The 23,769-nt window shown below is 47.3% G+C and overlaps 1 protein-coding gene across 1 annotated transcript in view; it reads left to right on the top strand.

Moving 5' to 3' along the window:
- Positions 1–23,769, top strand: part of KANK4 (KN motif and ankyrin repeat domains 4) — a 92,194-nt gene that overhangs the window by 53,962 nt on the left and 14,463 nt on the right. Inside the window, exons 4-8 of the mRNA XM_010370680.2 lie at positions 19–130; positions 3,085–3,303; positions 5,284–5,371; positions 9,122–9,341; positions 20,713–20,855. Coding sequence (XP_010368982.1) covers positions 19–130; positions 3,085–3,303; positions 5,284–5,371; positions 9,122–9,341; positions 20,713–20,855 — 782 coding nt within the window. The remainder of the gene's footprint in view (positions 1–18; positions 131–3,084; positions 3,304–5,283; positions 5,372–9,121; positions 9,342–20,712; positions 20,856–23,769) is intronic.

Consider the following 23,769-nt stretch of genomic DNA (forward strand, 5'->3'; position numbering starts at 1 on the left):
GATGTTGTGTCTGCCTAGAGATCTCTCCGTCGACCAGCCTTAAATCCATAATGAAAAAGAAAGACTATGGCTTCCGTGCAGGAGGTAATGGAACCAAAAAGAACCTTCAGTTTGTTGGGGTTAACGGTGGGTAAGCATCGCTTGTGAAGCTCAGACTGCCTTTCTTGCTACCTCTCCTGCTATTGTCCTTCACACTCTCTTTTCCTAGGGGGAGGCATCTGGTTTTCATTCCTCTTCAAGGGAATTAATTTCAATGGCCCATTAAAACTCCATCTCGGGTTTGCATGTGTTTGGCTTCTTGCCAGCTGTGGTGGTCTGTTGGAACCTCTGCTTTTAATATGTCTTGGCTTTGGTCTTCCCCAGGGCCAGGACTCCAGGTGGCTTCTGGGAGTTTTGGGGGTATACGGGCCCTTAGAGGAAGGCATTTAACTTGAATCATAAAACTGAAACTAGTAACAAACTTTGTTAATTCATGGAACTTCAAATTTCATCCATTTAATTTTTTTCTTCCTTTAACTTCCTGCAAGCCAAGCCCAAGTGTTTGGGGATGAAGAAAAACAACTAGACTATTGACTTAGAACATGAACAAAACCTTATATATTCTAGAGAATTGAATGTTCAACAAACACTTATTAAATGCCAACAGTGTGCTCGGTCGTGGAGATTGAAAAGTCAAATAAATAAAGGTCCCTGCCTTTAGCTCACAGATAGCAGAAGTAAAGATGAAATGCTGATGTGCTGAGATAAGTTATGTTAGGCGAGGAAGCACAGGGTGGTGTGGAAGCCCAAACCCTGAAGGCTGCCCAGAGAGCTCAGAATCCCTGCTAATTTGAGTCACACCAGAAGGGAAGACATTAAATGCCAACAAGGGGAAACGTCAGAAATGATGAACCAGGGCCGGGTGCAGTGGCTCATGCCTGTAATCCCAGCGCTTTGGGAGGCTGAGGTGGACAGATCACCTGAGGCCAGGATTTCAAGATCAGCCTGACCAACATGGTGAAACCCCATCTCTACTAAAAATACAAAATTAGCTGGGCGTGGGGGCACACACCAGGTAGTCCCAGCCACTCAGGAGGCTGAGGCAGGAGAGTCGCTTGAAACCAGGAGGCAGAGGTTGCAGTGAGTCGCCAAGATGGTGCCACTGCATTCCATCCTGGGCGACAGAGCAAGACTCAGTCTCAAAAAAAAAAAAAAAAAAAAAGGAAAAAGAAAAGAAAAAGAAATGATAAGCTGGGTGTCACAGGCGAGTTGCTGTTCCCACTTCCACTAACATCTGACATGGGATTGTGTGCTTTTACAGTTCCTGTACAGAAAAGGAGAATCAGCCTAATCTCAAAGCCTAGTGTAGGTCATGTCTCTCCCCAGCTTAAACACCCCCAGCGGTCCCCACTCTGCATGCAAACCTGGAAGAACCAAATCATGGCTCTGCTCAGCCTTAGTTTCTGCCACTGCCATTCCTTCCCTCCCTCCAATGGGCTGAGCTCAGGCCCATCTCAGGGCCCTGGCACTTGCCGTTTCCCTGCTAAAGTCCTCCTCTCCTGGACATTCCTCAGCATTTGTTACTCCAGTGCAGTGATTCTCAGCCTTGGTTGCACGCTGAAAATACCAGGGGAGCTTTTAAAACATCCCAGTGTCTGGGTCCTTTCCCTGAACACTCTGGTTTAATCAGTCTGGGTGCAGTCCACATACTGGGAATTCTAAACACCCTCAAATGATTCTAATGTATCACTAAGGTTAGGAACTTCTGCTCTAATTAAAGTAGCCACTCCTCTTATCCTTCTATCCCATGGCTCTTTTTTTTATTTTATTCATTTTTTGTCACCACCTGAATGTAATATTTGTTTACATGTTCATTTTCTGACCCTCCCTACTAGAATATAAGCTCCACTAGGGCAGGGACTTTGGTATAGGATTTAGAACTGCCCCAGCACATAGTAGGTGCTCAATAAATTCCTGTTGAATGAATAAGTGAACTTCCAGGCAAAGTTTTTATGGAAGCAGTTCCAAGATGAGTACTGTTTGGGAAATGTAATATGACCTCCACTCTGTTAATCACAAACATGAAAGGTTGTTCCTGCGTAATAGAGGAAGAAATATCTAGGGTTTAAGTGAGACAGAATATAAGCATACCAGGGAACAGACTGGGTTTGCAAATCCATTGAGCACAGGGGTTTTATGTAGAGGCCACCATTCGGAGAAGGGTCCTTAGGGGATTCAGTGGAAGCCATGGCCACCAGTCCCTGTGGCTGTGTCCAGTGGCCCAAGAACCTGAAATCATCTTACCACCAGCATTCTCCATCAGGGATCTCCTGTTGAATATCAGTAGAGGAGTCAATCAGTCTTCCAGGACTTTCCTCCATGGCCTCTGGCCTCTGGTCTGCCAACTCAACAGAGTCACTTATAATTGAACATAAGGGTCACTACCAGGAAAGAGGGCCATGAGTCAAGTGGCCTGTGCTCTCCCTTTTTTTGCTCCAAGCAATAGTTCAAACAGGTTGCAGCGAAGACAGGCAGATGTTGTGTTGGGGTATCCCACGGAGCGCTGGATGTAGGTGTGGAGGAGTTCATGCCTTGCCAGGTGCAAGCTGGGCTGGAGCAAGCTGAAGGGAGGACTCGCCCTCACCCAGAGATGTGAAGATTTGCAGGCAACTTGGCGAACTCAGGGTGGAGGTGGGGATGTTTGCCTGGAGTTGGGCCCCTCTCCAGACCTAACATTAGGATTCCACAAGCAAATGCTTTCATGAGAACGCTGGATGGCCTATATGGGTCACCAAATGCATCAACCAATGAGGGGACAGGCTACTGGTGGGTTTGCTGCAATGAGCACAGTTAATTATTTTGACAATGAGCACAGTTAATTGAGTCTCCCCAAATAGCCTCCCTGCACCGTGCAGTCAGAAAGACTGCATGTCTTTCTCACACTAAGATTCCTGGGAGCCTGTCACCCTGCCGGTAGGTGTGGAGAGTCGGGGAGGAGGTTAGCAAGCTGCGGAGTGTTACCTGAGGCCCACCCAGCTCTCACTGGTGTTGACATGGGCACTGGGCAGGAAAGACAGGATGAGTGACCTTTGTTTCCTACCCCAGGTATGAGACCACCTCGAGTGAGGAGACCAGTGGTGAGGACAGCTCCCCAGAGGACTTGTCTGACAGTGAGGCTGAGAAGAAGTGTGATGGCCCAGACCACAGGCATGTCAAAGACGCCCACCTCACCTGCGAGGCTGGGCAGGGCATCCCCGAGGGCGCCTGCCATGCTGCCCAGGAAAGTGGGGCTGGGGAAGAAGTCCCCCACTCCAAGGCTGAGAGGTGAGCAAATGGACACAAACGTGGGCACTTGTTCCTCTGAAAAAGGGCAAGGGCGTATATCCACCCACTCATGCGATCATTTGTTCATTCATGTACCCATCCATTCGCCAGTGTTGTTTAAGTCTCTGTTTCATGCCCACACTGTGCACTCATCAAATGAGGCAGATATATGGCTCCTGCTTTCGTGGAATGTACTGTCACAGCCGGTGTCTACGTATAAAGTCGACATTTACCTAGCGCTGAAACTGTGAAGGACTTTACAAGTATCCTATATACGACTTTCAACAGTCCTGCCGAGTAGAAGTTATTGTGACCGCCACACTGTACAGATGTAGAAACAGAGACTTAGGGAAGTGCAGGGATGCAGCCAGCAGAGCAGGGACCCCAGCCCCAGTCCTTCTGATTGTTACCCATACGCTTTTCTGCCTGTCCTGTTGACCATGCTGGCTTTTAAAGTGATGTGTCTTTTTTTTTGAGACAGAGTTTTGCACTGTCGCCCGGGCTGGAGTGAAATGGCACAATCTCGGCTCACTGCAACCTCTTCCTCCCAGGTTCAAGTGATTCTGCTGCTTCAGCCTCCCAAGTAGCTGGGACTGCAGGCGCCCACCACCATGCCCAGCTATTTTTTTGTATTTTTTAGTAGAAATGGGGTTTCACTATGTTGGCGAGGCTGATCTTGAACGCCTGACCTTGTGATCCACCCGCCTCAGCCTCCCAAAGTGCTGGGATTACAGGTGTGAGCTACCGTGTCTGGCCAGTGATGTGTCTTTTAAAGTGATGGGAGCAGCCAGGCACCATGGCTCACAGCTGTAATCCCAGCACTTTGGGAAGCTGAGGTGGGAGGATCCCTTGAGGTTAGGAGTTCGAGACCAACCTGGGCAACAGAGTGAGACTCTATCTCTATTTTAATTATAGTATTTAATTTTTAAAGAAAAAATAATAGAAGTAAAGTGATAGGAGGTCATATAGGAGGAAAAGAAGACCATTGCCTTTGGAGTCAGGCATACCTGGACTCAGTTCCTGCCTCTGCCATGGTGTTACTTTAGGCAAAGTCCTTGAGCTGTGGTTGCCTCAGTTTCCTCATCTGTCAAATGTGCATAATAGCAACTTGATAGGTTTGATTGAGAACTACATGAGAAAAAGCAAGTAAATGCTTGGCACAGCACTTCCCACAGACTAGGCTCTCAGTAAATGGTAGAAACGAGACGGTTATTACCATTATCATCACTATCACCATCTCCAGCCTGGCTGCCAGAGGAGTGGTGAACAGTGAATGGGAGCCTATTGTCACCCAGGTCAGGGCTGCTCCAATGTGGCAGCAAGATAAGGACAGGCCAAGTGAGTCGGCTTCTTTGTGTCCAGTGTCTTTAAGCCTCACCTGAGGCCTCTTGGTGCTGAGCCTTCCTTCAGACTAATACGAGAAGAGTGCTTGTCACTGTGGACACCCCAGCTTCAACGCGTCTCATATTACTGACTCTGTTAGTGCTTATGGTGTCCTCCATGGAAGAATAACCCGAAGAAATTTTCTGGTATGGATTGGATTCTTTGATTTTTTTTTTTTTTTTTTTTTTTTTTTTTTTTTTTTTTTTTTTGCAGCCTCCCAGGCAGAAAATATTTGGTCCAAAGTCAGAAAGACAGCCCTCCCCTTCCCAGCATGCCAGGAAATGCAGTTGGGCCTGTCCACCACCCCCTACCACGACCCCCCACCTAAATGCTTTGGTTATCGGCCCTAGCCCCTGACAAAAGCAGGATTAAATGGGCAACACACTTGGCTCATCTTCAGAAGCGTTCAGAAGCCAAGTCACATCAGCACACACCGTGGTCACTCTGGATTTCTGAAGCACGCCCCCTCCTAGGGCAGTTGCCCGGGTTGGATTTTTGAGCTGCTGAGATGTGAAAGAGGAGGAGAGTGAAAGTCTTGTTTATCAACATGAAGAATGATTATGTAAATATGTGTGTATATATATTTGTTTTCTTTAGATATAAACCCTCAGAAGAATTTCTTAATGCATGCCAGGCACTGAGCCAGCATCTGCCAGAAACTGGGACCACCACGGACCAGCTCTTGGTACTCTCATTTTTCATTGTCATGTAAAGATTTCCCTTCTGTTTAAGACGTTAACTCTGCCAGGGTGACTTTAGTCCGTTGCAGTGGTGTGAGTGTGCAGTTTACAGTGTGAGGCTGTAGTGTGGGTGTGCAGTGATGTGAATGGTGTAAGTGTGCAGTGTGAGGCAGCAGTGTGAGTGTGCAGTGGTGTGAGTATACAATGCACAGTATGAGGCCATGGTGTGAGTGTACAGTGGTGTGAGTGTGCAGTGATGTGAGCATACAGTGCACAGTGTGAGGCAGTGGTGTGAGTGTGCAGTGGTGTGAGTGTGCAGTGCACAGTGTGAGGCAGTGGTGTGAGTGTGCAGTGTGAGGCAGTGGTGTGAGTGTGCAGTGGTGTGAGTGTGCAGTGCACGGTGTGAGGCGGTGGTGTGAGTGTGCAGTGGTGTGAGTGTGCAGTGTGAGGCAGTGGTGTGAGTGTGCAGTGGTGTGAGTGTGCAGTGCACAGTGTGAGGCAGTGGTGTGAGTGTGCAGTGGTGTGAGTGTGCAGTGTGAGGCAGTGGTGTGAGTGTGCAGTGGTGTCAGTGTGCAGTGCACAGTGTGAGGTGGTGGTGTGAGTGTGCAGTGGTGTGAGTGTGCAGTGGTGTGAGTGTGCAGTGTGAGGCAGTGGTGTGAGTGTGCAGTGGTGTGAGTGTGCAGTGCACAGTGTGAGGCAGTGGTGTGAGTGTGCAGTAGTGTGAGTGGTGTGAGTGTACAGTGCACAGTGTGAGGCAGTGGTTTGAGTGTGCAGGCCAGGGCCCCTTTCCTCTGGGTGTTCTCTCCTTTACCCAAGCACTGCTGCCTGAAGTGATGGGTCACGCTGAGGAAGTGGAGCCCGTGGATATGCACAAGAAAGCAGGCCGGGGGCTCAGAGGCACTTCCCACACATCATTAAGCAATGCACCATGAGTGTCTGTCATCAGACTCTATGACTTAGGCTCACGATGGCCCTGTGGTTTGAGAGGACTGTGGGCAGAGTGTGAAAAGCATGTAGAATGGGAACTGAAGGTGCTATTCACAGAACCCTCGTCTGTGAGATATTGGGCAAGTCAGTTTGATGCTCAGGGCCTCTGTTTCTTCATCAATAAAATGGAAACATCATGTTTCCATTCCTCTCAAGCCCTGACGTTTAATTCTGTAGTCATTACTGTTTTTCTTGAAGTGTACCTCTGGGTCAAGAGACTGAAAACAAGAAAATACGCATTTGCTCCTTCACACCTTCATGGTTTACAGAGATTTAAACACATAGTGACTCTATTTTTAATCAAGGGATATTGGCACAGACACATTTTCCCAAGTTTTGAGAGCAGCTGTAAGACCCATGGTGGAACAACCCGTAAGCATTTTTAAAAGCCATTTTGTTCTCCTTTGCAAAAGAGCCCTAGAAGTAAAAACGATCAATGCATCAGTGTTTATTTCTTACCCAACTCGTTTTTGTTATTTTATCTTTAGCTGATCTGACAAATAGTTGTTCCCTAAAGAACCAATATGTAGGGCCAGGGCCAGTGTTTCACGCCTGTAATCCCAGTACTTTGGGACGCCGAGGCAGGTGGATCACTTGAGCCCAGGATTTGAGACCAGCCTGGGCAATATGGCAAAACCCTGTCTCTACAAAAAAATACAAAAAATTAGCCTGGCATGGTGGCACGTGCCTGTAATCCCAGCTACTCAGAGGCTGAGGTGGGAGAATCACCTGAGCCCCAGAGGTTGAGGCTGCAGTGAGCTGTGATTGCACCACTGCACTCCAGCCTTAGCACTGGAGTGAGATCCTGTCAGAAACACAGGAAAAAAAAAAAAAAAAAAAAAAGAACCAATATGTTGATGTTGATCAAAACTCCTGTCACTTATTCTTAATTGAATTATCAAACTAAGGTCTTTCTTAGCCCTTCATTCAAAACCCACCACTCAGCTGGGCGCAATGGCTCACACCTGTAATCCCAGCAATTTGGGAGGCCGAGATGGACGGATCACCTGAGGTCAAGAGTTCAAGACCAGGCTGGCCAACACAGCAAAACCCTGTCTCTACTAAAAATACAAAAATTAGCTGGGCATAGTGGCCCGCGCCTGTAATCCCAGCTACTTGGGAGGCTGAGGCAGGAGAATTGCTTGAACCCAGGAGGTGGAGCTTGCAGCAAGCTGAGATCATGCAACTGCACTCCAGCCTGGGCCACAGGCTGGCCCACTCTGTCTCAAAAGAAACCAACCAAACAAACAAAAACAAAAAACAAAATCCACCCCTCTGTTCCTTAATATTAGGATCTTTCTCCAGATTTTCTTGAAGATCCCATGGGTAAAGGAGATACTCTGATTTATAAAAGTGTTTTAGCCACAAAAGATTCCACTGATTCTGCTCTAGAAAAGTGATCAGAGGATATGCAAGCCTGGCACCACACCCATGTTGGGATCAAAGCAATGGATACCGTCTCCCTTGCCCCCACCTTAAAGGAAGAAGCAGGTGTGTAAGGACCTCACTCTGTAGAACCATGAAGGTAAGGGGCCAGTCCCCTTTTACTCCCATTTTATAATAGAACAAGTAAGGATCAAAAAGGTTATATGACTTCCAAGGTCCCACGGCTGAGCCAGGGATTTTATTTATTTATTTATTTTTGTTTCTATTATATTATTTTTTTAATCTGAGATGGAGTTTTGCTCTTGTTGCCCAGGCTGGAGTACAATGGTGCACTCACACACAACCTCCACCACCCGGGTTTCAAGAGGTTCTCCTGCCTCAGCCTCCCGAGTAGCTGGGATTACAGACATGCACCACCATGCCCGGCTAATTTTGTATTTTTAGTAGAGACAGAGTTTCTCCATGTTGGTCAGGCTGGTCTCAAACTCCCGACCTCAGGTGATCCACCCGTCTCGGCCTCCCAAAGTGTTGGGATTATAGGCATGAGCCACCACGCCCGGCCAAGCCAGGGATTAAACTGTGTCACATCCATTTAGTGACTCCAAGTCCAGGACTCTTCCTGGCGTGAGTATGAAATCATTTATCATAATCACTTCTCAATAGCTTCTCCTCCCCATTAGGTAAATACCCTTTAAAAACTGAGGTCATGTCACACACAGAGTTGATGTCATTGGCTCTGGAACTCTTCTCGTTCATGGTCCCAGAGGAGCTGAATGCTGCAGATAGCAGGGCCCTGCCGTGGGTTGTTAAACCATTTACTCTCAAGGTCCTTGCAAAGCTTAAAAGCCAAACATGTCAAGCACACCTGTTTGGGTTTTATTTCAAGCATAAATTGGGGATGTTGTTTGTCTTCGCTTGCATGTTTCCCATTAGTAAGATGATGCGATTTTCCAGCTATGCCTATTAAACACACGCAGGAGTCCTGGTAGAGTCTGGGGCAAGGTCAGTGTGGGCTGGCTGTGTGAGGGGGAAGGAGAGGGCCTTTGTAATTGTGAGCATACCAGGGGTGTGAGCTAAACTTCTTACTGGGGGTGTGAGCTAAACTTCCCGCAGACTCAAACTTTCGCCAGTTAAGTGCCTTGTTACTGGTTACTAGGCTGTCCTCCCAGTCCTCCTTTCCACTCCCAGAGGGGGCTGATCACACAACTACAAAGTATGTTGCTGCATTCCTAACCCCACCAGCTCTGAGCCCTTCAGGAATAATCACATGGCAAGCTGGAGGGAGCTGAAGGGACAGAGGCCAAAGCTGGCTTTCCTTGTGTAAGGGAGGAACTCTTGCTGGCCAGGGAACCTCTTGGAATTGGTCTCTTTTGGGGTTTCAGAGGCAAAGCTTGAACACCATCAGTCAAGAGTGGTTCCGCGTCTCCAGCCGGAAGTCGTCTAGCCCTGCTGTGGTGGCCTCCTACCTCTGCGAGGTCCAGCCTCACTCCCCACACTTCCTGAAGCTGCTTGTCAACTTGGCCGATCGCAACGGAAACACAGCCCTTCACTACAGCGTGTCCCACTCCAACTTCTCCATCGCGAAGCTGCTGCTGGAGACAGGTCAGAAGTGGTTGCATTCATACAGTCTGGGTCCATCCTTGAAGGACACGGCAATTTAAAAACTTTTTTCAAAAATTTCAATAGCTTTGGAAGTACAAGTGGTTTTTGGTTACGTGGATGAATTGTACAGTAGTGAAGTCTGGTCTTGTAGTATACCCATCACCCAAATAGTGTACATGGTATCCAATAGGTAGCTTTTCCTCACTGCCTTCCGCCCTCCCCTCCTCTGACTCTCTAGTATAACTGTCCTTTATGCCACTCTGTATGTCTTCATGTACCTGTGGCTTAGCTCCAACTTATAATGAGAACATGCAGTATTTGGTTTTCCATTCTTTTTTTTTTTTTTTTTTTTGAGACGGAGTCTCGCTCAGTTGCCCAGGCTGGAGCGCAGTGGCCGGATCTCAGCTCACTGCAAGCTCCGCCTCCCGGGTTTCTGCCATTCTCCTGCCTCAGCCTCCTGAGTAGCTGGGACTACAGGCGCCCGCCACCTCGCCCGGCTAGTTTTTTGTATTTTTTAGTAGAGACGAGGTTTCACCGTGTTAGCCAGGATGGTCTCGATCTCCTGACCTCGTGATCCGCCTGTCTCGGCCTCCCAAAGTGCTGGGATTACAGGCTTGAGCCACTGTGCCCGGCCTGGTTTTCTATTCTTGAGTTACTTCACTTAGGATAATGGCCTCCAGTTCCATCCAAGTTGCTGCAAAAGACATTGTTTTGTTCTTTTTTCTGGCTGAGTAGTATTCCATGGAATGTATGTATGTGTGTGTGTGCATATATGTACATATAACATTTTATTATATGTATATGTATGTATATATCATATATTTTATATATATGTATATATAACATTTTCTTTATCCACTCATCAGTTGATGGGCATTTAAGTTGATTCCATGTCTTTGCAATTGTGAATTGTGCTGTGATAGCGTACAAACGCGGGTGTCTTTTTGATAGAATGACTTGAAGGGCAATTCTTGTACACATTTCTTTCTGGTGAGGAAATGCTTCACTGTTGAAAGTTCCCTCTGGGCTGGCTGGGCGCGGTGGCTCACACCTGTAATCCCAGCACTTTGCGAGGCCGAGGCGGGCAGATCACGAGGTCAGGAGATCGAGACCATCCTGGCTAACATGGTGAGACCCCGTCTCTACTAAAAATACAAAAAATTATCTGGGTATGGTGGCGGGCGCGTGTAGTCCCAGCTACTCGGGAGGCTGAGGCAAGAGAATGGCGTGAACCCGGGAGGCGGAACTTGCAGTGAGCCGAGATCACACCACTGCACTCCAGCCTGGGCGACAGAGCAAGACTCTGTCTCAGAAAGAAAAAAAGAAAGTTCTTTCTGTGTTCCAGAAACTGGACCAGACCCTTTTGCCTCTGTTTGCCTCATTTGTTCTTCACAGCATTCCTGTGATGTGGGTGTTGTTCTCATGTTGCAGCTAAGGAAGCTGAGGCTCAAGAGTTATAAAACTTGCTCAGGTTACAGCACTGGTCAAGGGTAGAGTCAGGTTTTGTACTCAGTTTGTCCACCTCCACAGCTATAACCGTACTGCCTCTAGGGAAAATGGCATTTTCCCATCTTCAGAAGACACTTTTTAACAAAGGTCGTGGCTCCATTTGACCAATTTGACTCAACTTGATTCATTCATCTTTCATCAGATATTTATTGACTACACATGAGGTCCGTACTGGCTACTACCAGGGATGCAAAGGTGAGCCAGGTTAGCCCTCTGCTTCCTGGGAGCTAACAGTCTAGCAACTGGGGTGGAGCTGGATCGTGGCTCATGAAAGAGAGGTAGAGAAAGTGATTTAGGAACTGAAATGAGAGTATGTCTAGTTCAGGGAGCGGCAAAGGTGCACTGGAGCAGGTAGGACTCCAGCAGGCAGTGTTCCAGGCAGAAGGAACTCCATGGAGGTTAGATAGGGAAAAATGCAGACCAGAAAGCTTGTAGTTTGGATTGGATGGGAATTAAGGTTGGAAGGGTGAGTTGGAGCCACCACATGGAGAAATGGAGGACCTGGAGTGCCAGGCTGAACCCTGCTTGGAAGGTCCCAGGAAGTCAGTGCAGGTTTTTTTGTAGGAAACTCCATAACCAGGGTAATTCTCTAAAAGAGTCATTGACAGTAGGGGTGGGTTAGTGAAGGGAGCAGGAGAGGAGGTGGCAGGGCAGACAGAAGGCCATTACAGAGGTCCACAGAGAGGTAGTGAGGGCTTATAATAGGTGAGGATGGTAGGAACCGAATAGCAAAAAGCCACTGGGAGGTCAGGCATGGTGGCTCATGCCTGTAATCCCAGCACTTTGGGAAGCCGAGGTGGGCAGATCACTTGAGGTCAGGAGTTCAAGACCAGCCTGGTCAACATGGCAAAACCCTGTCTCTACTAAAAACACACAAAAAAAGTAGCCGGGCATGGTGGCATGCACCTGTAATCTCAGCTACTATGAATGCTGAGGCAGGAGAATTGCTTGAACCCAGGAGACGAAGGTTGCAGTGAGCCGAGATCACACCACTGCACTGCAGCCTCCAGAGCAACAAAGCTCCAGCAACAGAGCAAAACTCTATCTCAAAAGATTTAAAAAAAAAAAAAAAAAAAAGACTGGGCACGGTGGCTCATGCATGCAATCCCAACACTGGGAGGCTGAGGCGGGTAGATCATTTGAGGTTCAAGACCAGCCTGGCCAACATGGTGAAACCCTGTCTCTATTAAAAATACAAAAATTAGCTGGGTGGTAGTGACACATGCCTGTAATCCCAGCTACTTGGGAGGCCAAGGCAGGAGAATCGCTTGAGCCTGGGGTGGGTGGAGGTTTCGGTGAGCCGAGATAGTGCCACTGCACTCCAGTCTGGGTGACAGAGTGAGACCCTGTCTCAAAAAAAAAAAAGTCATTGGGAAGGTAGTGCCCGACTGGTGAGGTGAGTTGGAGCTCTCTGTCAAGCCTGGATGGTTGAGAAGACAGTGGGCTGTAGGAGGAGAAGGACTAAATGTGGAGGAAGCGAAAAGGATAAATCAGTTTGGGGCAGATTTTTAGTTTCTGGAGATGTGCAAAGGCTATTGAGAATTCCAGCTGCAAAATGAAAAGGCAACAGAGCTTTGGGTGGGGCCAGCCGGAGCACATGCAGTGAGGCCTTTAGGAGAGGAGGCCTCTCTTGCTCTTGGTTATCCTGTGCAGAGAGAGAGAGAGCACGCCAGTGGAGGAGACCTAGGCAGAGTCGTGTGATAACTAAAAGAAATAAGAGGATTGTGGCTGATGGGGAAGGACAGCCCATGAAAAACAAAGAGTGTCAACTGTGTCAGATTCTGCAGGGTCCCTGAAGGATGATGCCTGGGTTTGGCAGATGGAGGGGACAGGGGGTGCCACTGGTGACTTTGGAGACAGCTGCTTTGGGGCATGTTGGGAGGAAACCAGCTAGAAGAGGGGAAGGAGCGAAGCGCCAGGCTTGGGGAAGGAGTGATGGAGTGTCTTGGCTGAAGGAGGCAGGAGAGCCTACGGAGAGATGGTTTTGTGTGTGTGTTTGGGGAGAGGAGATCAGAACATGTTTTTTGACTGAGAAGAAGAATCCAAGAAAGAAGAGGAACAGGTAAGGTGGGGAACAGAGACAGAGAATGAGAGACAGACAGAGAGAGAGATGGAGAGGAAGAGAATGAGAGACAGAGACAGACAGAAAAAGAAAGAGAGAGAGACAGGGAGAGAAAAAGGAAGAGAGATAGAGACTGACAGAGAATCAGAGACAGAGAAAGAGAGAGGTGAAAGATACAAAAGAGAGAAGCCACTTGGCGAAGCAAGGTCTGGGAGGAGCTGGGAAAGCCTGGGCTCCACAGCAGAGGCAGGTGAGGGCAGCCGAGGCAAGACGCTGGGCCATTCATTTCTCTGAGATGAAAGCGAAAAAAGGAGAAAGTGGGTAACAGTGCAGAGAGATGTTGAGGAGAGCAGGGAGGTGGAGGCCACCGGCCTCAGATGGCCTCAATCTTCTCAGGAAAGTGAGAGTAGAATCAGGGTTATAGATTGGAAAGGGGTAGTTAACAGTCAACCAAAGACAGGTGCGTGATGGGGCTGAGCTAAAGTGCATGGGCCTCGGTCAAATGTCATCTATGAGTTTAGGAAGGCTGTATCGGCTGTCTAGGAGAGTACGTACAAGAGGTATAAAACCCCAAATGAGCCCCACAGATGTGGCCTTCTGCTAAGTATTTAGCATCTGCTAAATATAATTTAAATGTATTATGAATTATATTTATAAATTATGTTATAAATTATATTGTATTTATAATTATAAATATGTTATAGAATAATGAATATAATTATTTCATTTAATAATGAAATTTTATTGTTAGAATAGGATGATTATCCCTCTTTATAGACCATGAAAGTGACAATCAAAAAAGTCAGCAAACTTACCCTACATCACCCAATAACTAAGTGTGCTACTAGGATTTAAAGTCAATACTGGGCCAGGCAAGGTGGCTCATGTCTATAATCCCAGCACTTTGGGAGGCTGAGGTGGGGGGATCACTTAAGCTCAGAGGTTCAAGACCAGCCTGAGCAACAGGGTGAAACCCCATCTCTACCAAAAATATGAAGATTAGCCAGATGTGGTGGTACACGCCTGTGGTCCCAGCTACTCGGGAGGCTGAGGTGGGAGGATCGCTTGAACCCAGGAAGTTGAGGCTGTAGTGAGCGGTGATCGCACCACTGCACTCCAGTGTGGGTGACAGAGTGAGACCTGGACTCAAAAAAAAAAAAAAAAAAAAAAAAAAAAAGAGGAAAAAGAAAAGTCGGTCCCATTGCTCTTTTCATTTCTGGCATCTAGGAGGTAGAGCATAACTCTTCCTTTAGGAGGCCTGAGGTAGGAATTTAAATGAACATCAAAAGTCTGAATTTAGGACCCAACGGCTTTCCCCAGCTTGGGTCCTGTCTGGCTAAAATCCCTCCTGTGACTCCCTATTGCTCTTAGCGTGAGAGGCGGCTTCTTCAACTTGGCCTTCAGGACCCTGCCTGCCCTGGCTCCCACATGCTTGGGCAGTCTCTGCTGCCACCATGCTCTCCTCCTTCCCTCCACTCTAGCCACGCTGGCCTCACTCACCAAGGTCATTCCCTCCTGGGATTTTTGTATTTGCCTTCTACCTGGACTGTTCCCCCGAGGCTCTTCTTGTGACTGGCTCCTTCTCGTCATTCAAGTCACAGTCCAAATGTCACCTCCTCAGAAGTCTTCCTGGTGCTTCTGTCTAAAGTGGCTGCCCCCACCTCTCTCTAGGGGGGCACCCTCTTTCTTTCTTGAGACACTCTTTGCTTTTCATTTCTGCTCAACAGAATGTTCATTCACTCAAAAGGGGCTCCTGTCTGTCTTGTTCGGTCCGTTTCCCTAACACCTAGACCAGTTCCTGGTTCCTAGTAGGTGTTGAGTGAAAATGTCTGTTAAATGAATGAGCGATGGATGACTCTTGGGAGCTAGGTTAAATTCCAGTAAACTTCCAAGTCTTCAAAATTCTGCTAAGCAGCTTTGAGTCTCTTCAGCTGAACGGGAAAGGCAGTGTACATAATGACAGCCTGAAGTTGTTTCTGATTTTCACGTCATCAAAAGAAGATTAAATTATAGCTAACAGTGAGCTGATGTTATTGATTTCAGTTCTTCATGGATGCATGGATACCATCAAAATGGTAGATCAAATGAGAAAGGCACATAATTAAATGGAACATGGCTCTGTGTTCTGTTAATGTATTCAATGTTAGGGGCCATCAGTGTAGAATGTGAGTAAAGCAGCTACTGCTTTTTCAGTGTCGTCCTCATCCCAGACACTGGACTTAGTGTGATATAGGTATACACTGTCATGTACAATCCTTGCAGGAATTGTGAAGCAGATCTTAATTGCCTTTTCCGAGTGAGGAAACTGAGGCCCAGAGATGTCAGGTAATGCGGTCAAGGTCACAGAGCCTGTAAGAAGCTAGTCCAGAATTCAAACCAAGATCAGTCAGCCTCCTAATCTGGGCTTTTTCTACTACGCTATCTATGCTTCTGGGACATTGAGACTTTGGGAACATCCATTATGTTCATGAAGAATCCAAAAACCAGTAACATATGGCCCTTGTCTTTAAGTAGCTCACAGTCTTGTAGCCAGTTAGAAGTTTCTGGGTGAGCCAGGCCAGGACAGAGAAGAGACAACTAAAATTTGGGTGGTATAAATATCTGCTGATGCTAAGAATTCACTTAATACTCATCAACTTTAAAGTGGTTTGGAAACTCTTCCCTTTAACATAGTGAAATAGCTAAATAGCCATAAAGGTAAAGTAAGAAGGGGGTTGCAGAGAATGGGTTGAGAGAGTTGTTACTTTCTCTGATCTGTAGAAGCGATGTTGAGGATGACAGATCTGTCACACTCTCAAACCTGGGATGTCCTTACAGGCAATTGTTAAGCATCCAGAAAAAAAAAATTACAAACTATAAAGGGCTGTACAGAAGTGATTCTTTATTATTGAGAATAGAGCCAGAGTGCACCTCTGCTGGCTCAACCCCAAGTAATCTGTCCTTTATTTTCCCAAATGCCCTTGCAGGGCGTATTGAGTCAGAGGATGCTCTGTCGAGAGCCTTGCTCCTCTGTCACCTCCAGGGAGAGTTGGCTTTGCTGCCTGATGGCTGCTCTGAAGCATCTTCTGTAAAGTCCTGGGTCCGGCCGGGCACGGTGGCTCAAGCCTGTAATTCCACCACTTTGGGAGGCCGAGACGGGCGGATCATGAGGTCAGGAGATCGAGACCATCCTGGCTAACACAGTGAAACCCCGTCTCTACTAAAAAAAAAAAAACTAGCCGGGCGAGGTGGTGGGCGCCTGTAGTCCCAGGTACTCGGGAGGCTGAAGCAGGAGAATGGCGTAAACCCGGGAGGCAGAGCTTGCAGTGAGCTGAGATCTGGCCACTGCACTCCAGCCTGGGCGACAGAGTGAGACTCCATCTCAACAACAACAACAAAAAAAATGTCCTGGGTCCTGGCAGGGTGCAGTGGCTCACGCCTGTAATCGTAGCACTTGGAGAAGCCAAGGCAGGCAGATCACCTGAGGTTAGGAGTTCAAGACCATCCTGGCCAACATGGCGAAATCCCATCTCTACTAAAAATACAAAAATTAGCTGGGCATGGTGGTGCATGCCTGTAATCCCAGCTACTCAGGAGGCTGAGGCAGGAGAATCGCTTGAACCCAGGAGGCAGAGGTTACAGTGAGCCGAGATCACACCAGTGCACTCCAACCTGGGCGACAGAGTGAGACTCCATCTCAAAAATAATAAATAAATAAATAAATAAATAAATAAATAAAGTCCTGGGTCCTTAGCCCCTCCTAGTCCCTTTCCTGAGCCTGTGGGCAGGTGTCAGACCTCATTCTACTGAGCTAAAAACCATGTTTCTGAAGAGATAAAAGAAAACTGATAACCTGAGGCTCGTTTACACATCTTAAAAGCAAACTTAAAATAATCAAGGGGTAGAAATAAAACAGTTATTAACAAGGCAGTGCAAATGTTCACTTCTCTATCAGGACAGAGCTATGAGGTGATGCATGGAGTTGTTATTTAGCTTTCATCACCTGCCGGCTCATGGCAGTGGTCCAAGGAGCTTGAGGGAAAACTGCTGATAAATGAGGCAGACTGATGCCTCTGTCTCCACTGACGGCCTGGTATTATCATGGCACACTTCTGAAAAATTGTTTGAAAAATTATGGGGTAGCCAGCCGCAGTGGCTGATGCCTGTAATCCCAGCACTTTGGGAGGCTGAAGTGGGCGGATCCAACATGGAGAAACTCCGTCTGTACTAAAACTACAAAAATTAGTCAGGCGTGGTGGCTCATGCCTGTAATCCCAGCTACTCAGGAGGCTGAGGCAGGAAAATTGCTTAAACCCGGGAGGTGGAGATTGCAGTGAGCTGAGATCAGACGATTGCACTCCAGCCCGGACAAGAGTGAAATGCCATCTAGAAAAAAAAAAAAAAAAGAAATAAAAATTGTAGGTTGGAGGGAATATCAAACAAATGTTGCTTTTTTCCACTTGCACAGAACTTGCAAATAGCCCTAATTGACATTTTTTCATAAACCATATTTTTACAATGAATACCTAAACCTTATGGGAATATCATTCTGAACAATAATAGTAATAACAATGAACTCTCACTGAGTGTTTCCTGTGTACTAGGCATGGTTCTAAGTCATGGGTGTCCAGTCTTTGACCTCCCTGGGCCACACTGGAAGAAGAAGAACTGTCTTGGGGCACACGTAACATACACTAACACTAATGATAGCCAATGAGCTAAAAATAATGCTTTAAGAAACTATGAATTTGTGTTGGGCTGCATTCAAAGCTGTCCTGGGCCATAAGTGGCCCACAGGCCACAGATTGGACAAGCTTGTTCTAAGTTCTTTAAATATATTAGACTGGGCACAGTGACTCACACCTGTAATCTTAGCATTTTGGGAGGCCACAGTGGGTGGATGACTTGAGCCCAGGAGTTCGAGACCAGTCTGGGCAACATAGTGAAAAACGCTGTTTCTATAAAAAACACAAAGAATTAGCCAGGCATGGTGACATGTACCTGTAGTCCTAGCTACTCAGGAGGCAGAGGTGGGAGGATCACTTGAGCCCAGGAGGCAGAACTTATAGTGAGATCATGCCACTGCACTCTTCCTCAGTCTGGGCAACAGAGCCAAACCCTGTCTCAATATATAAATAGATAAATAAACTCAATAAATTTTACCTATGAGGTAGGTTGTGTTGTTATCCTCGTTTTATAGAGGAGGAAATGCTAAGAAAGGCTAAGTGACTTGATTTAGTGTAATTGTTTTCCTGTTGCCCAAAGGAGCTACGTAAGGGAGGACTGCTTGAACCCAGGAGGTTGAGGCTGCAGTGAGCCATGATCGCACCACTGCACACCAGCCTGGGCAACAGAGCAAGACTCTATCTCAAAAAAAAAAAAACAGGTAACAGGTATCAGTCTAGGCGTGATGATCCCCTACCTTTCCTTAGGTGGGGAGGAATATGGATACGTATCCCCAGGGCTACAAAGCAGGACTTTCTTTAGAATTCTCATTTACTACTTAGTCTTAAAAATATGCCACGTTTGGCCGGGCATGGTGGCTCATGCCTGTAATCCCAGCCCTTTGGGAGGCCGACGTGAGTGGATCATGAGGTCAGGAGTTCAAGACCAGCCTGACTAACATGGTGAAACCCAATCTCTACTAAAAAATACTAAAATTAGCCAGGTGTGGTGGCACGCACGTGTAATTCCAGCTACTCAGGAGGCTGAGGCAGGAGAATCACTTGAACCTGGGAGGTGGAGGTTGTAGTGAACCAAGATCGTGCCACTGCACTCCAGGCTGGTGACAGAGCGAAACTCCTTCTAAAAAAAAAAAAAGAAAAAAAAAAAAAGCCAGGTTTGGTCAAGCGCAGTAACTTATGCCTGTAATAATCCCAACACTTTGGGAGCCCGAAGTGGACAGATTGCTTGAGGTCAGGAGTTTGAGATCAGCCTGACCAACATGGTGAAACCCCATCTCTACTAAAAATACGTTTAAAAAATAAAAAATTAGGCCAGGCGCGGTGGCTCACACCTATAATCCCAGCACTTTGGGAGGCCGAGGCGGGTGGATCACGAGGTCAGGAGATTGAGACCATCCTGGCTAACACAGTGAAACTCCGTCTCTACTAAAAATACAAAAAATTAGCCGGGCATGGTGGTGGGCGCCTGTAGTCCCAGCTACTTGGGAGGCTGGGGCAGGAGAATGGTGTGAACCCAGGAGGTGGAGCTTGCAGTGAGCCCAGATCGCGCCACTGCACTCCAGCCTGGACGACAGAGCAAGACTCCATCTCAAAAAAATAAATAAATAAAATGAAATAAAATAAAATAAAAAATAAAACAAAATAAAATAAAATAAAAAATTAGCTGGGCGTGGTGATGCATGCCTGTAGCCCTAGCTACTCAGGAGGCTGAGGCAGGAGAATCGCTTGAACTGGGAGGCGGAGGTTGCAGTGAGCGGAGATCGCACCACTGCACTCCAGCCTGGACAACAGAGAGAGACTGTCTGAAAACAAACAAACAAACAAATGCCAGGTTTTTGGCTAGGTACATTGGCTCACACCTGTAATCCCAGCACTTTGGGAGGCCGAGGCGGGGGGATCACTTGAGGTCAGTAGTTCGAGACCAGACTGGCCAATACAGTGAAACCCTGTCTCTACTAAAAATACAAAAATTAGCCAGGTGTGGTGGCGTGCACCTACAGACTACTCAGGAGGCTGAGGCAGGAAAATCACTTAAACCCGGGAGGCAGAGGTTGCAGTGAGCTGAGATTTTACCACTGCACTCCAGCCTGGGTGACAGAGTGAGACCTTGTCTCAAGAAAAATAAATAGATAAACAAATAATGCCAGGTTTTCATTGTATTGTGAAATGTAATTCTTAGTTGTTTTAATATAAAATTGTGGAGTTTTTTTCTCCCTCCATTTTTCAAGTGAGATGGTTGTTCCTAGAAGATTTCCCACGTTTATCTCATGGTGTTGTTCACCCTCCTGGTACGTGGCACAGTAGACCCCTGGGGCCTTGGAAAGGACCTACTAACACAGCCATCAGTTTAACAGTTATACACAAATGTCAGCTAGTGAGTGTGAAACCTATTATGCACAGCCATGGCGGCATTCCAGGCATAGGGGCAGGTGAGGGGTGAGCTCCAGAGCCGGACAGACCTGAGTGTTCCCAACCCACTTCGCCTTCACATGAGTGGACAATTTAACTTCTCTGGCTCTCAGTGTCCTCATCTGTAAAATAGGAATGATATCTTGTGCTCCAGTTTAGGAAATGAAATCATGGCCACTAGCCCTTTGGCCATCTCTGGCTTTGTTGTGGGCCTCCCTTGCTGGGTGTCCTCGGAAAACTTGTCAAGAAAAGTAACCAGCTGGCCAGGTGCAGAGGCTCATGCCTGTAGTCTCAGCACTTTGGGAGGCCAAGGAGGGTGGATCACGAGGTCAGGAGTTCAGGACCAGCCTGACCAACATGGTGAAACCTCGTCTCTACTAAAAATACAAAAAAATTAGCCAGGTGTGGTGGTGCATGTCTGTAATCTCAGCTACTCAGGAGGCGGAGGCAGGAGAATTGCTTGAACCCAGGAGGTGGAGGTTGCAGTGAACTGAGATCAAGCCACTGAACTCCAGCCTGGATGACAGAGCAAGACACCATCTCACAGAAAAAAAAGAAAAAGAAAAGTAACCAGCTTTAAAGGCTGCTGCAAATGTAAACCACTGGAAAGCATTGCTCTAGTCCGTGGCTTTCTAACCAGCAAGCAGTGTCCTGTTGAAATGGCTGAAGTGGAGTCTGGCTCCTGGCCTCTCAGGAGCCCTTCCAGCACCCATTGCTTCTCTTGCAGGCGTCTGCAACGTGGACCATCAGAACAAAGCTGGCTACACTGCCGTAATGATCACTCCCTTGGCTTCCGCAGAGACCAGTGAAGACATGGCTGTTGTCTGGAAGCTCTTAAGAGAAGGAAATGTGAACATTCAAGCTACTCAGGTGGGTGGAATGAACATGATCTCTTCAGTAAATGCAGGGGCACTTCCCAGCTTTATTCTGCTAGCAGGGAGAGAAATTCCATGCAGATCCATGTAGTTTTTAACCCAAGTGAGGCTGGGACCTCCAAATGGCATCAGGCAAAGCCTGAATATTCGGTTTTCCTTATAGGCTCCCGAGACCCAGTCAGGCTTGCACAGAGGTCAGTGAGCTTCTAATATAGGCCCCAGTCTGAAACTGAGCAAATTCCATCTGGGTGCAACCTTTAGAACCAACATTCTCAGTTGCCATCTTGAGAAGGCATTTGCTAGTTGGCTGCTCTGAGAAAGCCCTTACAGGTGACCCACCTTGATCATGGCCCACAGCATCTAACTAGGCTCTTTGGAGGTCTAGTCCTTTAAAGAAGTTCTCACCTCTATCACTCCAAAGCCTTTTAACAAGGTCATGAGTCCTCAGACTGAGGGAAACTGTGGACAGTCAGGGCAGACAGAAGCATTGGCTCATCATTCCTAGGGGCGTGTGGATTTCCACATTCCAGGCTTATATCAGCTTAGCTCAGAGGCTTATTAGAGAGTTCTGCAGGGTCATTATCAATCAACCTGGCATGCTGTCTCAACCCTTGAAATAACCAGATCCCAAAACACTCCTATCTGCCTTACCTTTGCACCAACAAGTGTGAGTGGTATTATTCCAGACACACAAATCATGCCCCAGTCCCCAGGAGCAGTGCCATGGGCCAGGCTGGGAACAGCAGTTGCTGCGAAGAGCCAGTGGAGCCCTACACAAATGTAGTAGCCAGGGATTCAGGACATGTGGGCTCCACGAATTCCTTGGGTCACTTGTGCCCTAGGTCAGAAGAGCCCTTAAAGGTTACCTAGGTCTACCCCTTATTATTTTGCAAAATCCTAGAAGGTGGTCTCCAGCTCCAGGACCTCCAGTGTCAGGAAACTCACGCTCTACCAAAGTAGCCCATTTGTTACTCTAGACAGCTCTGATAACTTTCTATACTGAGCCAAAACTGGGTACTCTGAACCTTTCTTTTTTTTGAAACAGAGTCTAGCTCTGTCACCCAGGCTAGAGTGCAATGGCGTGATCTCAGCACACTGCAACCTCCACCTCCCGGTTCAAGTGATTCTTCTGCCTCAGCCTCCTGAGTAGCTGAGACTACAGGCATCTGCCATCATGCCTAGCTAATTTTTGTATTTTTTAGCGATGGGGTTTCACTGTGTTGGCCAGACTGGTCTTGAACTCCTGACCTCAGATGATTCACCCGCCTTGGCCTTTCAAAGTGCTGGGATTACAGGCGTGAGCCACCGCGCCCAGCCTCTGAATCTTTCATGGAGTGATTAGAAGTTGATTGGGGTTCACTCCAAAAAACGATCTTAAGACAGCAAAGGCAGCGCAGAGGGTTGGAATGTCTCTATTCATCTTCTGGGGCCCTCTGCTTGAGAACACAGGGTGGGGGTGTGGTCCTTACCCAGAAGTGCTTTGAGTTAGACAAGGCTCCACATAGAACGACAGGGACTCCTCAGAAGGTCATTTGCCCATTTTTTGAACCTACAGGAATGAATGGAGTACGTTTAACTCTCCTTTCCCCTGGAGTGATCATAGATGATAAGGTAACTGTTAAGAACTGTGAAGAGTCTGGGCTTTTACCCCATGTTAAAGCTAACAAGGTGGCCTGCTACAGTTTTGTGGATGCTGGCAGAAGACATGAGACTTCTGTGCCCGAGACAAAGGACCATGTATTACCCACAGCCGAAGCAGTAGCCACAGTATCAGCATTGCCCAAATCCCAGCTCTCACAGGGCCGTGTGAGGAGGGCCAGAAAGCTGAGCATGGAGTGGGTTGTGTTACAGGACAGGACCCCTGAGCATAGGGAAACTGAAGCTTTGATAAGGGACAGTAAGCCTGCCTGCCCTTTTCTCCAAAGAAGACACAAGGCTGTTCACTATATAAACATCCTTAAAAAGATAGTCTAGAACAAAAGGGCAGATTGTGGTGTGCTTTACTCACAGGATGTGCAGAAAAGCAAGAGACTTATGGAAAATGGACTCCTAACAATATACTAAGCACCACTGTCCCATACTCCCCCAGAGTGATTGTAGATAGTAACCCAACCCGATGGCAAAGTCATCATTGCATACTAATAGCAACCCTAGTGGTGGCCAGAAACCAGTATTTCTGGCTTTCTGGTTTTCAAGGTATTCTACTTACCTACAACTCCTGTTCCATAAGACTCAATACAGCTAATGTTTCATTTTTAACTAATGTTTCCCATAAATATGTTAACTATTTTCTAAATTGTCCCTCTTGTAAGAGGGGATGCTTGCAAGAGCATCAAAATCAACCCCTTCTTTGTACAGAGAAGAAACTGATACTGTAGGAAGACAAGGGACTCATTCCGGGTCACCACAGGAGGGGTGAGAATGCATAGCTGCAGCCATTCCCTTTAGCTCCCCCGGGCCTTCACATGTGGAGAGAAGCGGAGGTACCAGATTAAATGGGAACACGCTGGGAGTCTCCTAGGAACAAGCTGCTTCTCTCTGGATCTCCAGGGCAGTGCAGCAGCATATAGTAGCTCTCTGTAAATGTTCATTGAATTAAATTATATTGAAAGGGACCAGGAGAACAATGAGGGAGGAAGGGGTCCTGCATCAGGCAGAGGGGCAGATGTGAGGACCATCTGCATATATCATCTGGCTTTAATAACAGTTGGGGGCTGGGCGCGGTGGCTCACGCCTATAATCCTAGCACTTTGGGAGGCCAAGGTGGGCTGATCACTTGAGGCTGGGAGTTTGAGGCTAGCCTGGCCAACATAGTGAAACTCCATCTCCACTAAAGATAAAAAAAAAAAAAAAAAAAAAAAAAACTTAGCTGGGCATGGTGGCGGGCGCCTGTAATCCCAGCTACTCGG

This window comes from Rhinopithecus roxellana, chromosome 12 (genome assembly GCF_007565055.1).
Source record: "Rhinopithecus roxellana isolate Shanxi Qingling chromosome 12, ASM756505v1, whole genome shotgun sequence".
Lineage (NCBI taxonomy): Eukaryota > Metazoa > Chordata > Mammalia > Primates > Cercopithecidae > Rhinopithecus > Rhinopithecus roxellana.